Source organism: Sinocyclocheilus anshuiensis, unplaced genomic scaffold, assembly GCF_001515605.1.
Source record: "Sinocyclocheilus anshuiensis isolate Anshui unplaced genomic scaffold, SAMN03320099.WGS_v1.1 scaffold1709, whole genome shotgun sequence".
NCBI classification, from domain to species: domain Eukaryota; kingdom Metazoa; phylum Chordata; class Actinopteri; order Cypriniformes; family Cyprinidae; genus Sinocyclocheilus; species Sinocyclocheilus anshuiensis.
Genome location: NW_015541051.1, coordinates 292,255 through 311,566, shown reverse-complemented (window position 1 = coordinate 311,566; position 19,312 = coordinate 292,255). Strand labels below are relative to the sequence as shown.

Here is a 19,312-nt window from a genome sequence, read left to right as displayed (position 1 = left end):
CAGATAATCATTACATCATCTGCACATATTGCTACTCATAAATGCTCACACTACAGGTTGGCATTAGTTACCTGTCATTGCTCAAATTATGTGAAGGGACTGTTCGGCCTCTATCAGGCAACAGAGCGTATTTTCATCAAACTGCCCCAGTTTGACCCGCCGTGGCTGCATGTCAAACGTGGCAGCACAACAATGCACTTGTGCTGTAATCCGTCACCACTGTTAATTGTCTGAAGCCTTAAAGTACAGGTCTGTCCATACGATTCTATAAAAGTACTCAGACCCTTATAATTGAAATAAACAATATCTCCCAGTTAATTACTGGTCAGGCTAATTAAAGAAAGGCAGCGGTGCTGGGAGAGGAGTTTAAATATACCACTACGAGAGAGCTATGCAGGACACAATTCAAACAGGGAGAAAATAGATGGGACTCTGTGTAATTTTGGTTGTGAACCGCAGAGGAAAAAATGTATAATTGAAGCCAGAAATTATTCATTTAACAAAAACGCTTGCTTTAAAAACAAAAAGTATTCATTTGAGAGGAGAGTTCTCTCTCTCCCTCTCTCATTCTATCGCTCATTCTCTGCTCATTTTAGGAATAAACTGAAGTCAGTGCAGTTCTCCATAATGAAAGAATCTTGTTAGCATGTGTGAGTGAGTGTGGGAGCATCATTTCAGCCGTTTCCCTCTCCTTTTATTTTATCTGGCCTCATCTGAACTGATCGCTGTGAGGGTGTGTGGATTATATTGAGCCTAAACGGTTTGTTTTCCACTGCTGTCCTGTCCTCCTCTCTGTCCTTTTGATATTGTTTTACGACCGTACAGAGGTGACCGCTTGTGTTTCTGTGTTTAGCGGAGTAGCGTCTGGGACTTCCTCACAGATGTGGCGCCATTGTGTGGGCCAGACAGGACTATTTTGCCTTTCCAATCATAATGCCGCTTCTATCAGTTTGCATACTTGTTTAATTTTATAGCACAGAACGGTATTTTTGGAGGTTACGCAAATGGCTCGAGTCGGTGTGTGGGTAACATATTGATCTGTTTTTGGCTCTTCAAAGGAATCTCTAAAGGGTGCTTCGAGTGAATTTAAAGACACACTGTTGACCTACGCGTGACTCATGTTTTTTTCAGTTTTTGTTACTACTATACGTATATTTAGTTGTCAAAAAAAGAGAAAGGATGCTTATTTAACATTATTTTTGATGAATAACAAGCTGCAGTCACACACAAACACAACCACGCAGCATTTAATTAAAAAAACTACAATCACTACAAAAACGTAGCAGACATTTCATCAGCCTGACTTAAAATTATCATTTAATTAAAGGTTGAAATGTGGCCTTCAATTTTCGCTCTCTGTTTTCTGACAATACTTTCAATAAACTGCAGCACCATCAAATCGCACAACAAACTCGATTCTAGTCAGACGTACAGAGTGTGAACTGTGACTACAAACAATACATAAAAATGCCAAATGCTCAACCTATGAAGTAAATCGTGATGTCTTTTTTTACGGCGGATCAACATGAAGTAATGACTGTTTTAAATTTTCTTCATACTTCACAGAATACAAGTAAACTCTCAATCTTCTGGGAGATGACAATTTATGTGTACAACAATAAAGTAAAGCATTATATTGCTTCTTTGGCCCACACACTCATAAACATTCTCTGTATACACACACAAACACACACAGAAAATGAACGCATACTATGCGAGCACAAAGACCTCGAGCAGACACAAACATGCATTCCCACAAAGTTACCACATATGCACAAACACAGTTCACACGCATCTTTTGGTGATTCTTTGCCTCACCATTTCCTTTGTTCTTGTTTAATGAGATTTTCAGACGGTCTGTGATTCAGTTATGTTGAACAAATGCCCTTCCTCCTCAGTGTTCTCAGACACATTAGCCCAAAACAGTATATCCTCCTGTCAACATCTCAACAGCCGGACCTCCTCTCTGCACTCCATGCCACTCTAATCGCTCTGAACTGTAGAGGACTTGAGTACTAGCGTATTGCTTACTGCATACTGTGCAATATATACTGTACACTGCTTAACATACTGCCTGAAATATAAACGAAAGAGTATGCATTATGTAATGATTTCTAAGATTAATTGCATGGCATCCAGTTATATCAGAAATAAATACGATTATTTTGCATTTTCATACGTTTCATTTCATTAACATTAATTAATGCATTAGGTATTACAAACTAGCAATGAACAAAATTTTTACAGCATTTACAAATCTAGATTCATTTTAAACATTGGGATTTCAAGTAGAATACATTATTATGAGCTATATGAATGAAATTTGTGAAAAGATGCACATTTTAGTATACTTTAAATAATATAATTTAAAAGTGGGAAATAAATGTAAAGTTTTCAGATAGGCTACTTAATTGCATTTCATTGCTATTTAAATTGATATTTTGCAAATTAAACTGAAGTACATTTTATATGTAATTTCACAATTATTTTATTGTCTTTGAAATATGGTTAAATTGTAGTGCCAAATGTACTGACTAGCATTTATGATAAAAAACAATATACTTCAATATAATTTCTATTGAATGCAATTTAGCACATTAAAAAAATATTAATTTTAAATGTAACGTCAAATAAAACACTACAGATAAAATAAATAAATAATAATTATATTATAATCAAGTCCTTTGCTTTATTATGTTATTAAAAGATTATTAAAACAATGATGTAAAATGAACTTCACTTGTAAATGTACTTTAAAGTAAATGTTTTAATTTGACATCATTACACAGTGTTTTAAAAGTGTATTTAAGTGTGTTCGGAAAAAGTCATGAAAGTGTACTCTCTTTAAATACACTTAAGTTATACGCTCAAGAGGCCTTTTTTCCTTAAGATTATATTGCAGTTTTTCTTTTTTATACTTTTAAGATTTAAATTATGCCACTAAGTGCACATTCAATACAATTTAGCACAATTCTCTGTTAGACAATTCTCTTTTATTAGAAATATTTTGGCATCAACACATTTGGCAGCTTGTTAGTAAATCAAGATAAAATGTTGAAATACCTGATATTGTTCTAATTTGTCACACTGGAAATGGAAGGTCAAATTCTAGTAATTATTTTTATTTATTTTATTAACTTTCATTGAATATGTAAATTCATCAACTGTTTTGAACATACACTCTGAGTCTGGACCAATGTTGAACTCACCATGTGCCTGGGCTGCAGAACTGTGGGAGTATCCAAGGGCGAGAAGTGCAGCCTCAACCAGCTGAGTGAAGAGGATGTCTTTCCTGACCAGCACGAACTCGGCATGTTCCTCCCGACTCTCTCCATCTGATATCATCCCTCCATCCACCTGCTCCACCACACAGAAGACTGGAATCATCAGACCTGCAATACAGGAGAGCAACACGGCATAGAAATCATTAGAGAAACAATGGTCAAGAGAGAAGAGCTGAATTACTTAATTAATATTTGCTAAAATTAAAGTCCAATGACTGAGCTGATATTCTTCAAATGTGACTCAATTCCATACAGTTTTTTAAAATATTCCTGTATAAATCTCATTTGCAACTAAAGCGTGGCATTATTTTGAATAGTTGCCACGTGCTCTTCAGAAGAGAAGTGTTTTCATTAGAAATCATTAATGATTAATAGGTTCATTACTTGCATTTGAATAAGGTGGCCAGGATCAATCGCTTGTCTCAGGTTTCCCAGTCCAATGCAAATAGTCAACACGAACAAGCCGTTCAGATTGTGCATCAAACCAACCATCAAACCAGCTCCATTATGCTTGATTAAAGTTATCTTTTTTTTTATGGTGCCTCCCTTCACTTTGTCAGGGCAACTGAGCTGATATCTCCTCAAGTCAACGGACTGCGTGCTAACGGCTGGGTCCCTTAATAAAATTAGTTGCATGAGCCTCCAACGGATATGCAAACCTTTCTCCCTTCAGTGTTTGAGGTTACGGCTCATTGCGCTGTAACTTAACACATTATTTTAGTAGTGTTGACTTTGTTAACATTTTAGTTAAAAACATTTATGATTAACCTGTAAAATATGTTGGCAAGTGATTCTGTCGGTACAGAGTCCCGTCTTTTAATGGGATGTCGAGATGCATAGTCATTCACGGCTTGTTGAGAAATAGTACACGGTACCTAATGATGCATGAAAAACACACATCCCACCCAAGTTTCCTCTGGTTCATCTAGGCCTAACCTATGCGTTGTTTTTTTCAATTTCCCTGAAGTGCTCAAAAGCTTTCTGAATATTAATTAATACCCCTTAGAAATTATAGGCTGAAAGCATTAGGCAAAATCCCAGATGTACTAATAAGAGCAGAGCAGTACAAAACTCTCCACTAATTTATATACACACACACACACACACACTTCCATGCAAATACATATACATTCACGCACCGTTCCCCGAGCCCCTTGGTTTAATCAGTCAATTCCTATATTTCTATTTCCTTTCCATTAATCACCCTGGCTTCCAGTTCAGAATGCTCTTATGGAGTGAATTACAGGCCAGGGGCCGGTGCCAATTCAAGTAAGTGAATTTCCCCCAACAGGGAAATATAACTGTCAACACACAGCAGCTCCCAGCAGTCCCCCACTCTCTTTCTCTCTCTCTTTCTTCCGCTAGCTCCCATGGGCTCATCCCTGTACCCTGTATGAGCATGGTTTCATCATAAGATAACAGCATGTGTGTGAAGCCTGTGTGTGTGTTTCATTTCTGTGCAACGCTCACTCTGAGTAAGTCTTTGAGTCTCATTGATTATCTGTTTTAATGCGCATTAATGCCTGAACATTTTATTTAGAGTTATAAACTTTAACTCTAGTTTAAACTTTATATAAAGGTGTGACACTGCAGTTAAATAAAGCAACAATATTAAATATTTTGAAATATAGCAGTAAAGAACATATTGCAAGCAACAACAACAACAACAAAAATTGAATTTAAAAAATGAATTTTTTGTCTTGATTCCCAGAAAGAAAGCTAAACAGCAAAAAGAAAGTATAAAGATAACATTTTTGAATTAACATTATTACATAAAGCTTATTCCATTGGCAAACTGTTTTAAAATAATTTGCTGAAGGGGTAACATACAAATTTAATTAAAGCTATATTTCCTAAACACCAGTTTTAAAGCCTTTTTTGCAAGTAAATTCATCTTGTTTTAGATACTTGAGCTGGACAAAACGACAAAAAAAATTACATGATTTTTAAAATGATTTTTAGCATTACAGGCATATGTCGGAGTGATTCTGGTTCCATGTCTGTTTCGTGTGTGGCCCACTCTTCAGTGTTCCATTGTGGTTTGGAGAAGACTGTTTCAAGAAAACCTCTGATTAAAATTAACCATTTGGCCTATCTGCCAGTGCACAGGAAGAGAAAGCCCCGCTACTTTCCTCTTCTACCTATTCCAGAACATTTTTAAGAAATGTTTGTTGACTTAGATATTTTGTCAAATCAAATCTGCCTCAGAGGTGTACAGCTAGATACTCACACATACACACAATCACGAACAAACACACAGTATGTGTTGTTAACGTTTTGGCCTCTAAAAAAATCTAATCTATATCTGATATGTGGCTTTATGATTGGCTACACACATTGTTCACTGTCAAGGTGAATTACAGCTTGACCTTGGTGACTTTTTGGCCCAATGTGAGACATATAACACTTTTGATGAGGCTGTGTGTTACTGGACACAGACTGTATGTTTCATTAGAAAAAAATGTGCTACTGCTTTATTGTCAGGACTACATCATGTTAACTGTATGTGGGTCGTTGACATATTTGAAGCAGTAACAGCAGTATCCTGCAGTATGGTATGTTATATATCTAAAACTATAAAACAACACACAAACACACACACATACACTACCATTCAGAATTTTGGGGTTGGTATTCTATAATTATTCTTTTATGCTCACCAAAGCTGCATTTATTTGATCACAACACAGTCAAATCATCAATATTTTTAAATAATATATTTTAAAATCGAATATATTCAGCAGCCATTACGCCAGTCTTCAGTGTCACATGACCCTTCATTTTAATATACTTATTTGGTACTCAAGCAACATTTCCTATTATAGTCTATGTTGAAAACAGTTGTGCTGCTTAATATTTTTATGCTTTTTGCTTTTATCTATATATATTATGATTCATTTTACCAAAGGACAATTAAATGACCTTTGTTTCTTAGGAGAAATACAAGTAAAAACATATGAGATAACTGTTGATCATTTTGCCCAGATTTTGTTTCTAAGAAATATGATGCTTAATAAATGCAAGTCTCTACTTGAACACCAAATAAATAAACTTGCCTTAAAGAAAAAATTGCAATATCTGACTTGTCCTTTTTTTATGAAAACCTTGATGCTGAATTAAAAAAGTACATGCCCATGTTATGTGTCAACTACCCAAGTGTAAAAACACATTTAAAGATATTCAATAATCACAGCTGCGACCACACCACTGTATGTGGCAACTAGTTGGGGTCACTGTAATCAATATGACCCCCTTCTGACACACACTACTGTTGCAGTCAATAACTGGCCAAGGGGAATAAATCAGGTCTACTTAATTCACTGAGTTTATAGTGGCCACAACACTGCTCTGAGCAGAACTACAGTGGAGTATGGGATTAAATGGATTAAATCTTGCACTATTGGCAGCTCTTTTAATAATGTCAGATAAAATTAAGCACCAGGCTAAATGCATAGCTAGATGTGCAGTTTTGATGTTTATTAATTGTTTTAAGCTTTGACAATTATCTCACTAATTAAAAAAACAATATATTTATATATATATATATATATATATATAGCAGTGGTGTAGTGGTGTAGGTAATGGTTAGAATTTGTGCTCTAGGCACATTAAGCTGTGGTTCTAGTGTGTGGTCTTGCAGAAAAAAACATATATAATATAAATGTACGGACAGTAAAGGTTGTGAGTGTCTTACCACAGAGAGGTCTCTGTGGGGCCCCATTGTGGCGACTACGGTGACCTGTGGGACTGCCGTTGAGCTCCAGACGGCCCATCTTCGGTGGGGGGCCGCCGATATCAGGACTGCTGCTCCCACGTCGCTCGGGGCTCTCCCGTAAACGAGGGCTTTCTCCTCCGCCACGCTCCATCCCCCTCCACACTACAGGGTGAACACCAGCCAGAGGATAAGGACCTGAGACAAAGAGAGGGGGAGACAGAGACCTAATGAAATCTCAGAGAATATCAATGCATACACTTTCATAAGAACATCACTACTTGTATATTCAATAACAAAAATAATGAGTTGGAAAAACTATGGGAGGCTTAATTATATCACGATATAATACATAACAGTACATTGTTTTATTTGTTTTTTATATATCATGGTATAATAAAAAAAAATTATGCATATCTCTAAATTCTGGCCTGTCTAAATCATAAATCCCCCCACCCCCCAGAAAAAAAATGTGATCCTCATCATGAAAATGATAATCCAATAAAGCCTAAAGCGAATCAATTGAGATAAAATTTAAGTTAAGATAAAATTTTATTTAAGATAAAAAGAAAATTAGCAAAGGTCTAAATAACGAATTAAATTATATTAGCATTCTTCTTCAGAATTTTTTGATCATGAAACTCTCAAAACGAAGGATTCCCTGTTGTTGACTCTTACACAAACCGAACAAATGGGGCTAACAGACAACAACAAAATGACATCAAACTCTATGTCCTAAAATACAGATAATTGTTTAAGAGGACGCTGGCATTTTATCAACACTATCAGCAAACAAAAAAACAGAAGCCCAGTGTCTCGTTCTGCTCCAGCATCTGGGGAATGTAAACTAATGTGTATGTGTATGTGCATTTAAATGTGTGTGCAGCCAAAATGACAGACCTCTAGGCAAATACGAAAGCAAAGATGCTCAAAATGTTTCCATGAATTATTAAGTTACTTTAAGTTGTTCAAATGATATCTCTGTGTGCATGCATGCAAATATAGTATTTCTGAATGCACATAGCGCTCCATTGGGACAACTTTCAGGGGTCTTTGTTTTTCAGCCAAACCTTTAATATTGGTAATGTCCATCAGAGTCAGTGCCAGGCTGTATTGAGCCCATGCCAAAATGTAAAGACTAGGAACAAACTCCCCACTGGAGTGTTTTTATTTGCATATTACTTCCTAAATACAGAGGGATATGGATGGATGGATGGATGGATGGATGGATAGATAGATAGATAGATAGATAGATAGATAGATTTCCGTGTCCACCCTCGCTGCGATTCTTCTTACAGTGGTTATGCAGAAAACATTATTCTTTTCGCTCTGGCCCTGACGAGAAAAACATCATCATGGAACATAAAAAAGTCCAAAGAGAATTACAAGCTGGAGCTAAATTTTCAAAATGAATAATAAATTAAAAACATTAGCCTCTGCGTGATTAAAAACCTAACGCAGGTCCAGAAATCAAGTGTCTGAATTCTTTAGAGTTTAATTAGCGGGTGGGAGGAAAAACACTTTAAGAGCATTTGAATGGAAAGAAATGTGTTAGTGTGCTGCTGAGGGAACAAGAACTGATGGTCCACACTGTACTCACACACACACACACACACACACACACACACACACACACACACACACACACACACACACACACACAGAGGAAAGAGATTTACAGAGCCTATGAGACAGTTTAATAGAGCTCAAGTGTGAACAATACACTACAACAATGGACATGCATGCTTATGAAAACACATTCGCATGTACTGTATATATAAAATTAATAGCACCCATTAAACACAGCTTTCCAATTAAAACTGATATTCCCTCAGTGTACATGCAGCTATTATTTCTCATTTCTCTTGTGCTAGTCATGTCAAAGTTTTCAAAATGGATCAAAGTTTGAATATACCGCACTTCAGAAAACAATAAGAGAATAAGGTCCTAAAATATAACAGATACAACCCACTGCTATGTGTAAAATCACTGTGATCCACTTTAACTGTATGAGGCGAACAGATCTGCATTTAATTAACAGTTCGTCTATGATGCGGGCTTGCCCATTAAACTTGCAGTCACAGGGGTAAAATAAAATCTCTTCACAAAAAGTGTCTCGAGATGTTTCAGATACTTGCACGGAACCAAGCGAGAAATCTGACGGATGAAACCGCAAACGGACAAAATGGCCATTGTACTTGATGAGTTCATTGCCATCAGTGACGCTGAGAGCTTTTCATCTGTTTGCCTGCAAGTCGCACTGTATTACCAACCCTTAAAATCTTTTATCGGTGTTAGTTCATCTGGCACTGATGGGTTGTCTTTGTTACCTCCTTCACTGGGCTTCACAGGTCTAAACCTGCCTGATTTTAATGAGTCTTCCGATCCCAATCAAGACCTTTTCTGAATCGTTTCTCCCATCTCTGTGCCAATCTCTCTTGCTCTCTCTCTGTCTTTCTGATCCTCCTCCACCCCGGCAAATATTTGATGGGGAGATAAAACCAGCTCCAGTGTGTCTGCCCGTCACTCACGTATGGAGATGGCAGTGGCTATGCAAAGAAAGTGCTGTAAAATCTTCTTCTGGTCAATACACACCTGCTGTAGCAAATCAATACAAGCCTATGGAAGAGGCACTCTTACAGTTATGATACACTACTTTGGATACTTTTGCAACAAACTACTGTGATTCAAGGTTTAGGAATTCATGAACTCAAATGCGAGGTGAAAGAGATTGTGTGATTATGCTGGTAAAAGCTCTGTAATTCAGCACCACAAGATCTCATCCAGATTTTGCTGAGCTAATGGTGAGACGGCTTCATCAAAGCTTTTTCAACAGAGAGTGTATTCCTCTATTTCATCAACAGACTGGAAGAAAATGACTGAATGACTAATTTATTTATTTCTAAATTAAAACGAACCATTAGAAGATTATAAAGCATAAATGGGACAGTTATTAATAAAAGAACACTGCCACTGTAATTTCAATTTCAATTCATCACATGAATTACATTAGGTTATTAAAGGGAGAGTTCACCCAAAAATGAGCATACTGTCATAGTTTATTTACCCTCTTTTTTGTAGAACACAAAATAAGATATATTGAAAATGTTGATGTTGTTGTTGTTGTTTTCATTCTTTTTTATTCTCCACAGAAGGAAAAAAGTCATGCAAGTTTGGCACAACATGAAGGTATGTAAATGATGACGGAGTTTAATTTAATTTACAGTCATCATAAAAGTGTGATTGGACTTGTTTAATCCCTGTCCTTACAACTGTTCAACACCAACTAGAAATAGACATAAATGTCTAATCAGTTCAAGTTATCAAGAATAATCAACAAAGATTATGAAGATAAAAATATGAAAGCAAGATCTTTATTCAAAATTAAGAAATTGCTTACAGTAAGGCGATTAATAGCAGGAAGAACTATGAAATATAGGTTATAGCATTTAAAATAGTACAGCTATTTTATAGCTATGCTAATAAAAAGCATGCATACTAACCAGCCCACTTGACAAATGTCACGCAACATGGAACTGAAAGATACCCAGCACCTTACATTTGAGTGTTGTACCAATAGCTATTCACAACCAGATACACGGTTCCATTTTTATTTGTAATGCTTGCAGCCACACATTACAAACATAACTAATCACTGTTATGTTTAGGGGTAGATGAGAGAAGCCAGACGAGGGAATGGAACAGAACTCCGATCCCGTGAGACTCAAATTTCCAAACTACGACGACCACACTGCAGAGACTCTCTCCTAAGCATGCGATATACGTTTTCTGCTAACCCTCCTCTCCCTTCCACATTGCACTCTTTTCTTTGGCAATGAGAGTGGCCTCTGCCAGTTGTACCACACACAGGAAACTGAGGGCAGTAAACGACACACTGCTGATCTGACTATACTCACACTGTCAGTCAGTATACACAGAGAAGAGAATGATATTGAGAGGCGCCGAGAAAAAAGGCAGAAGGTCGGGAAAAAAGAAGGAGAAATGTTGACTACAAAGATAACATAAAAAGCAATTTCAAAAATTAGGTATGGAAAAGACTGTTTGGCAGGACAAGAGTGTCCAATTTCTCGCTCGTTTCCAACTCAGAGTAATAAAAGCCCTTTACCCGACAACAATTAATAACAACTAATAGGGACACGCATGCAAATGAGCGATGAGATAAAGCCGTGTGTTGTTCAGAACCTGGTGGTATCATGGTATCTTTGTGTTGACGACATGTTAAGGCGTTAACCTTATTGACCAGGGAATAGGGCTGTGATACTCATTTATTGCAGGGTTATTAAAGCATCGGCTCAGTCAGGGTACAGATAAAGCAGGTGAAGATGGTTGAGGGATTCGTATTGAAGGCCCCTCGGTGTCTCACAGGTGTGTGCGTTGGGAAGGGAAGAATACATAGATAGCAGCTTATCACCCATGAATTTGATGGCAGATCAAACTGTAACCAAGACAGATGATTACACTGGAAATGTACATAGTAAGACAAGCTCAATACTGAGACTTCCTTGGATGTAGGAGTAAAAAAAAAAATATATATATATATACTGTATATATATATATACACACACACACACACACACACACACATATATATATATATATATGTGTGTGTGTGTGTGTGTGTATAGATAGATAGATAGATAGATCTTATGATTACATGAAATAAAAAGTCATGTCATGTTAGATAGAAGGGAATAAGTGTTCATAAGATATTACTGAATTGAGAAAAAGTGGCAAATACAGTTGCCATAATGTGGGTGTGTGCAAATATACTGGACATGTGTGGAGAATATGTTGATTCAGGGATCTTCCGGGAAGCACGTTTAGTTTGCTAATAAACATCTTAAACAGTAAAAGATAAAGAGTGAGCAGCAGTTTATTATGTTCTCCCTAAATCCCTTGCTCTCTGACTCGCACATAGACAAAAATGGACAAACACAAGTGTACACAAACACTCAACACAGAAACCACAGAGCAGGCTCACTGCTCTGACACTTCCAGGGACCACACATTGACTCACAAAAATCCCACATGGTAGACTACACTGAGCAGGGCTATAAAACACACATGAACACACACACACACACACACACACACACACACACACACAGAGTCTGTGACTGCGGTCTGGATTTAGGTATGTAGTGTTAAATGGTTTGATAATATATATAAATATATATAGGGGCTAGCTATCACACAGGAAAGTTGTCACAAGGATTAAATCTCAGTAAGGTTTTGAGTCAAAAATCCAGTTACAAAAATGTGTGACTTTTCTAGCAGTGGTTTTATAAGGTTTTAAACCCATCTAAATTAGGATATTTTTGTGAATTCCATCCTCCAAACTAAACTTTCAAATAACTTTTGATACTAACAATACCACGTTTGCATATTCAAGTAAGAGTCAACTAGCCTGACATTTGATGTGAAAGGCTGAACTGTGCCCTCAGGACTACAAGGCTGTAATAAATTTCAAGTTGTCATATGTTTAAAAAAATAATAAAAACAAAAAATCTTCTTACAATATTAAACACAATATTTGTTGGTCAAAACAATAACTTGATATTTGTACAATGTAGGCCTACATTTTACACTTTTGCTGTTTTGAGAATTGTTTGTTTTTTTTATTATGGTTTTACTGTTTGAATGTTACTAAAATTAACTATTAATTAAACTAAAAAGTTAGCTAATAGGGTGCTTAATATCAGCTTTAACTGTGACAACTTACCCACATAATGAGAAATGAACTGCATGAACAGTATCTTAATATCTTTCCATGGGCAATAACGATCGAAATAATAGCTTTCGTTTTAGCCAAGACTTGATGTATGCAATTCAGAAGTAGACTGTGAAAAAATATATATCTCTTGAGGGAAAAAAAATTACTGAAGAGAAAAAAGGTGTAGTTATTTTTTTAAATAATAATAATAGTGTTAAAAATAATAAATTTGCCAAATTCTAACGTCACCAAATTCGAAGGAATCGCGTTCAAATCCAAGTTTGTAGGCCTTGAAGAGCTATTTGCGGCGAATTAATATTAAGCCTATTCTATTCAACGAATATTTCTGGTCCAGCGAGCTGGTCGGCCGGTATAGTGTTCCAATCCTGCTAAGACACATAATATAAAAACAGCAATGACACAAAACACCTGTTAACCTCACGAATGTGCATCTGTGAATCACTGTTCGGAACCCATAAACCGGTTTAATCTGTCAGGGACTAGGCTATATCTTCCAGCGGAAGAATGACGCTTCAAGTATTTGCATAATAAATAGGCTAAAGCTTTACTGAAATTTCGTCAAATATCAGTATTATGAAGTAGCCTGTTTATAAAAGCAACAAGGCACTGCAATATTGAAATAGGCTCATGGGGTTTCTCGCTGCGTGAAGCTTATTATTTATTTATTTTTATTTTGACATTTCTAGGCACCTAAAAACTGTACCCGCCTTCCATACATAAGCTATAACGACAAAATAATTAACAGGTATTGTAAGTATAGACTAAAGTAACAAGGATCCCTGAAGTCCCTGAAGGTAGGGCTGGAGAAAACATGCCGTGAATAAATGCTGGATTTGATCCATTTTGATGGGCTCCCCAAAGCGCGAGATTAAAGTATCCTCGGAGGCTTCCATCTATTGCAAAATTACTGAGACGTATAGAGCCTCTCTGTTACGGAGACTAATTAACGTTTTGTTTTTCCTTTTGGTCCTGGTTAAGAAAACGTCTCCGCTGGCTATGGGGGCCAAGTTTGTGCAAATGAATAATGGATACATCAATGTAACTTTAAAAAGAAACAGAATGATCTCTACCGCTGATGGCAGCTATATAGCAACCATACCTCCCTCTTGCACAGGCATGATTTTGTGAGTGACTCTTCAAATACATTGCTGTAAAGTTTTAAAGTTATGTATACAAAACTCAGAGTTTGAACTGACAGGGGAAAAAATATCGCATGTAATATAATAACAAATCATGTGCACACGGCATGTGTTTTTTTCTATTAAACTTTTTCTATTAAACTATTTACTTCCGAGTTCAGAGTCTAATAAGAGCACAACTGTCTTCTGGATTGTGGTTCCATTTCCATGTAATGTGTATTGTTTTCGACAACAGAGGGATAGCGATTTCATATAGTGTTTTTTTTTGTTTGTTTGGTTTTTTTTTTTGCTTCAAGCAAAGACGATTTAGTTAACCTCCATCATCCTTATATTAAAGAGAAATCCACTAGTTCTGTAAGGACTTTCACTTCAAAGATGTGTAGGCCTACTCTTAAAGAGGAATATTATGCGTTCTGGAAAAACAGTGACATGAAATCTTTTCTGCGCCCAAATGATTCAGACTACCTGCTACTTAAGAAGACGCAGGTCACAGGTTTATTTCGTCGCATTGCAATTATTTGTAACTTAGGAAACTTAAATATCTTGAACTTTCAGATGCTTATAAAAATGCATTGTCTGGTTGTCTTATTCTGATTTATTATGTGCTGCATGTCTGTGTTAGATTTTACACCTAAATGACTGTCTTTATAGAGTTTCCAGACTCACTTAAAATAATAATAATAATAATTAAATAAATACTAAATGTAATTAAATCGAATTTAATCTGTGTTAATTTAATCGAAACAGAAGAGTGTAACATTAATTTTCGTTAAATAAAACGATCATAATATCATGCCCGATCTTTTGCTTCAGGTTCCTCTTTTAAAGGCTGCTTCTCCTCATAAAAAATACAAACTCAATCAACAGTTGTTTAACAACGTGAGGTACTTAAAACAAAAAGTACGGGGTTTTACAAAACATAAACAATTAAATATTGTCTAGCTACTTTTAATGTATACTACCACATGTGACAACCTTCTTAAACAACAGAAAAAAACAGCAATGCAATAACAATATTGTTAAATGAAAAAAAAAAGTTGCGGGTAAACAAACCACGAGCGTCAATTTCTCACGGCTGAAAATTATTTGACACATTGAACAGAATAATAGCTTTGTTTTTAATAATAGCATAACATTTTCGAAATCAAGTCTCAGATTCCTCTCATAGAAGAAAAATTAGGCTCTCAAAAAAAAGGTCTGAAAATGCCAATTACACACACACACACACACACACACACACACACACACACACACACACACAAACATACAAACGTCTGCTAGAACAGTTTGATAAAATATAAAGAATATTTCAAATAGATTAATATTAACCTTTAAATCTGAATTCTCAGCTCAGGGGAGTTCCAGCAACACATTCCTAGAGTACTCAACCAAGGGATTAGAGAGAGAAATACTACTGCAGATCATGAAATAATGTGGCCGATCGAGGAGACCTTGAGTGAACAGTGAGCGTGGAGTGCGTTTGTGTAACTCCAAGTGCTGTGTGTCTGAGCCAAATACACACACACACACACACACACACACACACACACACACACACACACACAAACATACATACGACTTGAGGGCGAAGAGACCACAGACATAAAAGTCACACACGTGTGAAGCTAAACTCGAGGCCTCATCTTGTTGGGGCTGGAGTAAAAACAGGGTTTCCCCTTAAAAATGCTTTCAGAATGTCTAATAATTTTACATTATTTCACTAGCTTTTTTATTTGTAAAAAAAAAAATGTAAATAGAAAAAAGCTTCAAATCTTTTTTTTTTTTAAACCAGCTCCACCTCAAGGGCTCAAAACGCTTTAAACACTCTCGTCAGTAACACGTAACAATTCATCAGAGAATCTCGACAGGTTTATTAAATTAATGGTTTAACTTTAACCGAATATACAAATGATGTTATATTCTTCAAAGAAAAAGTAATTGTTCAAATTTCCACACGATCGACAGTGCATAAGGTGCATGACTCTGGTGCTCCTGTTCTGAACTTAATGAAACATAATTGCACGATGCTATTATTCGTGTATTGCAATTATATTTAAAAATAAACTTATACAGAAAAACATCTTAAATTATTATTATTATTATTGGGCTGTTTAATAAAAGCATGAATATTCTGGTGAATATCAAAAAATCTAAACGTTCCATTGACAAAAAGTCTTCCTCTCGTCCGCTGCGTTTTACTTCTTCAACTTCAGTCACGATCAAAGCTAAGTTTTATAACTGTAAGCAACATTATTTACTTATTAAAATAAGAAAATAACGTGAGAAAGGCGCTACACTTGTCTTAAGGAGAAGTACGCTGTAAGTGGGAATATGTAAAACATCCATGGCCTTCTAAACTGCTTAATGGGCCTACATTTATTTTCTTTACAAATGCCTCAACGAATTTACCTCTTATCTTCAAACACAACATTTAGATTCATCTGTATTCAGAATAGTTAGTTCGGTTTGAAATGCTACTTAGTTCCAAAAGGAACCTGCTGTTACAGTAGGAGTTAACATGAATGTGGGAAGCATCGGATGAAAGAAGACTAAAGGTATTTTCTGTGGCACTTACTGCTTATGGCGTGTCGGTACCTCTTAATACATAATGATTTAAAATGTACTTTAAAGTAAAACGTATAATTTGAAACTATTACAAAGTGCACTTTTTGAAAGGTTACTTACGTGTGTTAAGAAAAAAGAAAAGAAAGTGTTCACAAAAATGAACTTTCTTTACCGTTTTTTTTGTCACACAATTTCTGTAACCTGACACTCAAACACCAGACCCTCACACCAAATACACCGCAAAACCATACACTAATTCTCGGCCTTTGACTCCGTTTTCAATTTCATAAAACACTTTTTGCAAAACACAACACATAATTCTCTGTGTAACACACAAAAATCTAACAGGAATTAATATTATGGCAATGGTGTTTGCAAATGTTTGCTTTTGAGATATTTTGTGATATTTTGAATGCAGTGCTTCATTTTGCATGAGCTGTGAGGCAGTTTGCATTTTGTGTGTGCAATTCTTGAATTTGTGTGTAAAGTTTTGAAAAAAAGAGGCAAAGTTTTGAAAATGTTTGTAAGCAGTTGAAAAAACTAAGTACACTTAAGTGGCCTTTTACTTAATTAATATTATGTTGTTGTTTTTTAAATATACTTTTTAAGATTTACAGTAATTGCAAGTGGACGTCCACTACAATTATTAATTATCAATACAATATTTGTTTTATAATTGCAAACGTAACATCTTTTTGTGAAATGTTTTGCTTAAAAATTTTGATTGTGCTGTCTTTATTTAGTAATAATTACACTTAGTATTGTATTACCTATATACATTTTTATGTGACTTTTGAGGCCACTGTCTAAATACATACAAAACCAAATACACACACACACACACACACACACACACACACACACACACACACACACAAACATACATACGACTTGAGGGCGAAGAGACCACAGACATAAAAGTCACACACGTGTGAAGCTAAACTCGAGGCCTCATCTTGTTGGGGCTGGAGTAAAAACAGGGTTTCCCCTTAAAAATGCTTTCAGAATGTCTAATAATTTTACATTATTTCACTAGCTTTTTTATTTGTAAAAAAAAAAATGTAAATAGAAAAAAGCTTCAAATCTTTTTTTTTTTTAAACCAGCTCCACCTCAAGGGCTCAAAACGCTTTAAACACTCTCGTCAGTAACACGTAACAATTCATCAGAGAATCTCGACAGGTTTATTAAATTAATGGTTTAACTTTAACCGAATATACAAATGATGTTATATTCTTCAAAGAAAAAGTAATTGTTCAAATTTCCACACGATCGACAGTGCATAAGGTGCATGACTCTGGTGCTCCTGTTCTGAACTTAATGAAACATAATTGCACGATGCTATTATTCGTGTATTGCAATTATATTTAAAAATAAACTTATACAGAAAAACATCTTAAATTATTATTATTATTATTGGGCTGTTTAATAAAAGCATGAATATTCTGGTGAATATCAAAAAATCTAAACGTTCCATTGACAAAAAGTCTTCCTCTCGTCCGCTGCGTTTTACTTCTTCAACTTCAGTCACGATCAAAGCTAAGTTTTATAACTGTAAGCAACATTATTTACTTATTAAAATAAGAAAATAACGTGAGAAAGGCGCTACACTTGTCTTAAGGAGAAGTACGCTGTAAGTGGGAATATGTAAAACATCCATGGCCTTCTAAACTGCTTAATGGGCCTACATTTATTTTCTTTACAAATGCCTCAACGAATTTACCTCTTATCTTCAAACACAACATTTAGATTCATCTGTATTCAGAATAGTTAGTTCGGTTTGAAATGCTACTTAGTTCCAAAAGGAACCTGCTGTTACAGTAGGAGTTAACATGAATGTGGGAAGCATCGGATGAAAGAAGACTAAAGGTATTTTCTGTGGCACTTACTGCTTATGGCGTGTCGGTACCTCGGTTGGCCGTTGAGAGGGCTCTGTCCATTGATTAAAAGTATTGAATCCAGGGCTGGGCTTCTCGCTGCCTCGCGGAGGACTGAATACGGTCGGGTTCGGTGGGTTCGGACACTTGGGCTCCGTGCACTGTGCGCTGTGACTGAGCCACTGGAACTGAGAGACTCCGAGCTGAGGGGTACAGGTAGCAGGAGATAGACAGCATGAAGAGAGAGAGAGCGCGAGAGAGAAAGAAAGAGAGAGAGTGCACGAGATTGAACACAGCACAGAGATCCAAGAAGTTCCGAGAAGCGACCGATGACAATCTCTCCGGCAGTACAGAATCTTGCTCACCGTTTACCGCGAGTTTGAGTCACGAGTGTCCGTGGCAGAACTGAAAACCTCAGCAGCGGGCGCAAAGAGAGCATCAAAATCTAAAAACGTCCATCTATGTTGCTGCATGCACACAAAGAGAAACCGAGCTAAAACAGACGTCAAGTATCTGCTTTGTGCGATGCGGACATTAGCCTACCTATTACAGCGGCGTAAAATCTCAAGAGCAACAATGTGAGTGTGTCACTTTCAATCTCTCCCTTGCGCGGCGCGCGGACTGACGGAGAGCCGAGAGAGGAGTGGGGAGTGGGAGGGGAGGAGGACTAGAGAGCAAACGTGGAAGTGTGACAGGCAGGGAGAGAGGGAGGGACGGGGCTGTCCAAGGTAAGTAATTAATGCATTCCACGTATAAGTTATCAAGACAGCGACTTAGCTAAACTTGTGTTTAGCTTCTTAGTTTGACTTGATTATTTTTTTTTTTTTGGTGCGGTCTGTGTTGACATCCGTTTCAAACGCTTGCTATAATTTTACTTCAATCATTATCTTGCATTTCTATTGAAAAGCTTTCAGATCCCTTGCACGCCGGCATCTCTTTTCAATGCATTTTACGAGATCCGAATGCATCGCTGTCTTGTAAA

General features: G+C 36.4%; 1 protein-coding gene across 1 annotated transcript in view; it reads right to left on the bottom strand.

Moving 5' to 3' along the window:
• LOC107690605 (DNA-binding protein SATB2-like) overlaps positions 1-18,921 on the bottom strand; it is a 41,194-nt gene extending 22,273 nt beyond the window's left edge. The window contains exons 1-4 of the mRNA XM_016488978.1: positions 18,696-18,921; positions 18,343-18,533; positions 6,979-7,194; positions 3,210-3,392 (exon numbers count right to left, since the gene is read on the bottom strand). Coding sequence (XP_016344464.1) covers positions 3,210-3,392; positions 6,979-7,194; positions 18,343-18,533; positions 18,696-18,769 — 664 coding nt within the window. The 5' untranslated portion in view covers positions 18,770-18,921. The remainder of the gene's footprint in view (positions 1-3,209; positions 3,393-6,978; positions 7,195-18,342; positions 18,534-18,695) is intronic.
• Positions 18,922-19,312: the final 391 nt, after the last annotated feature.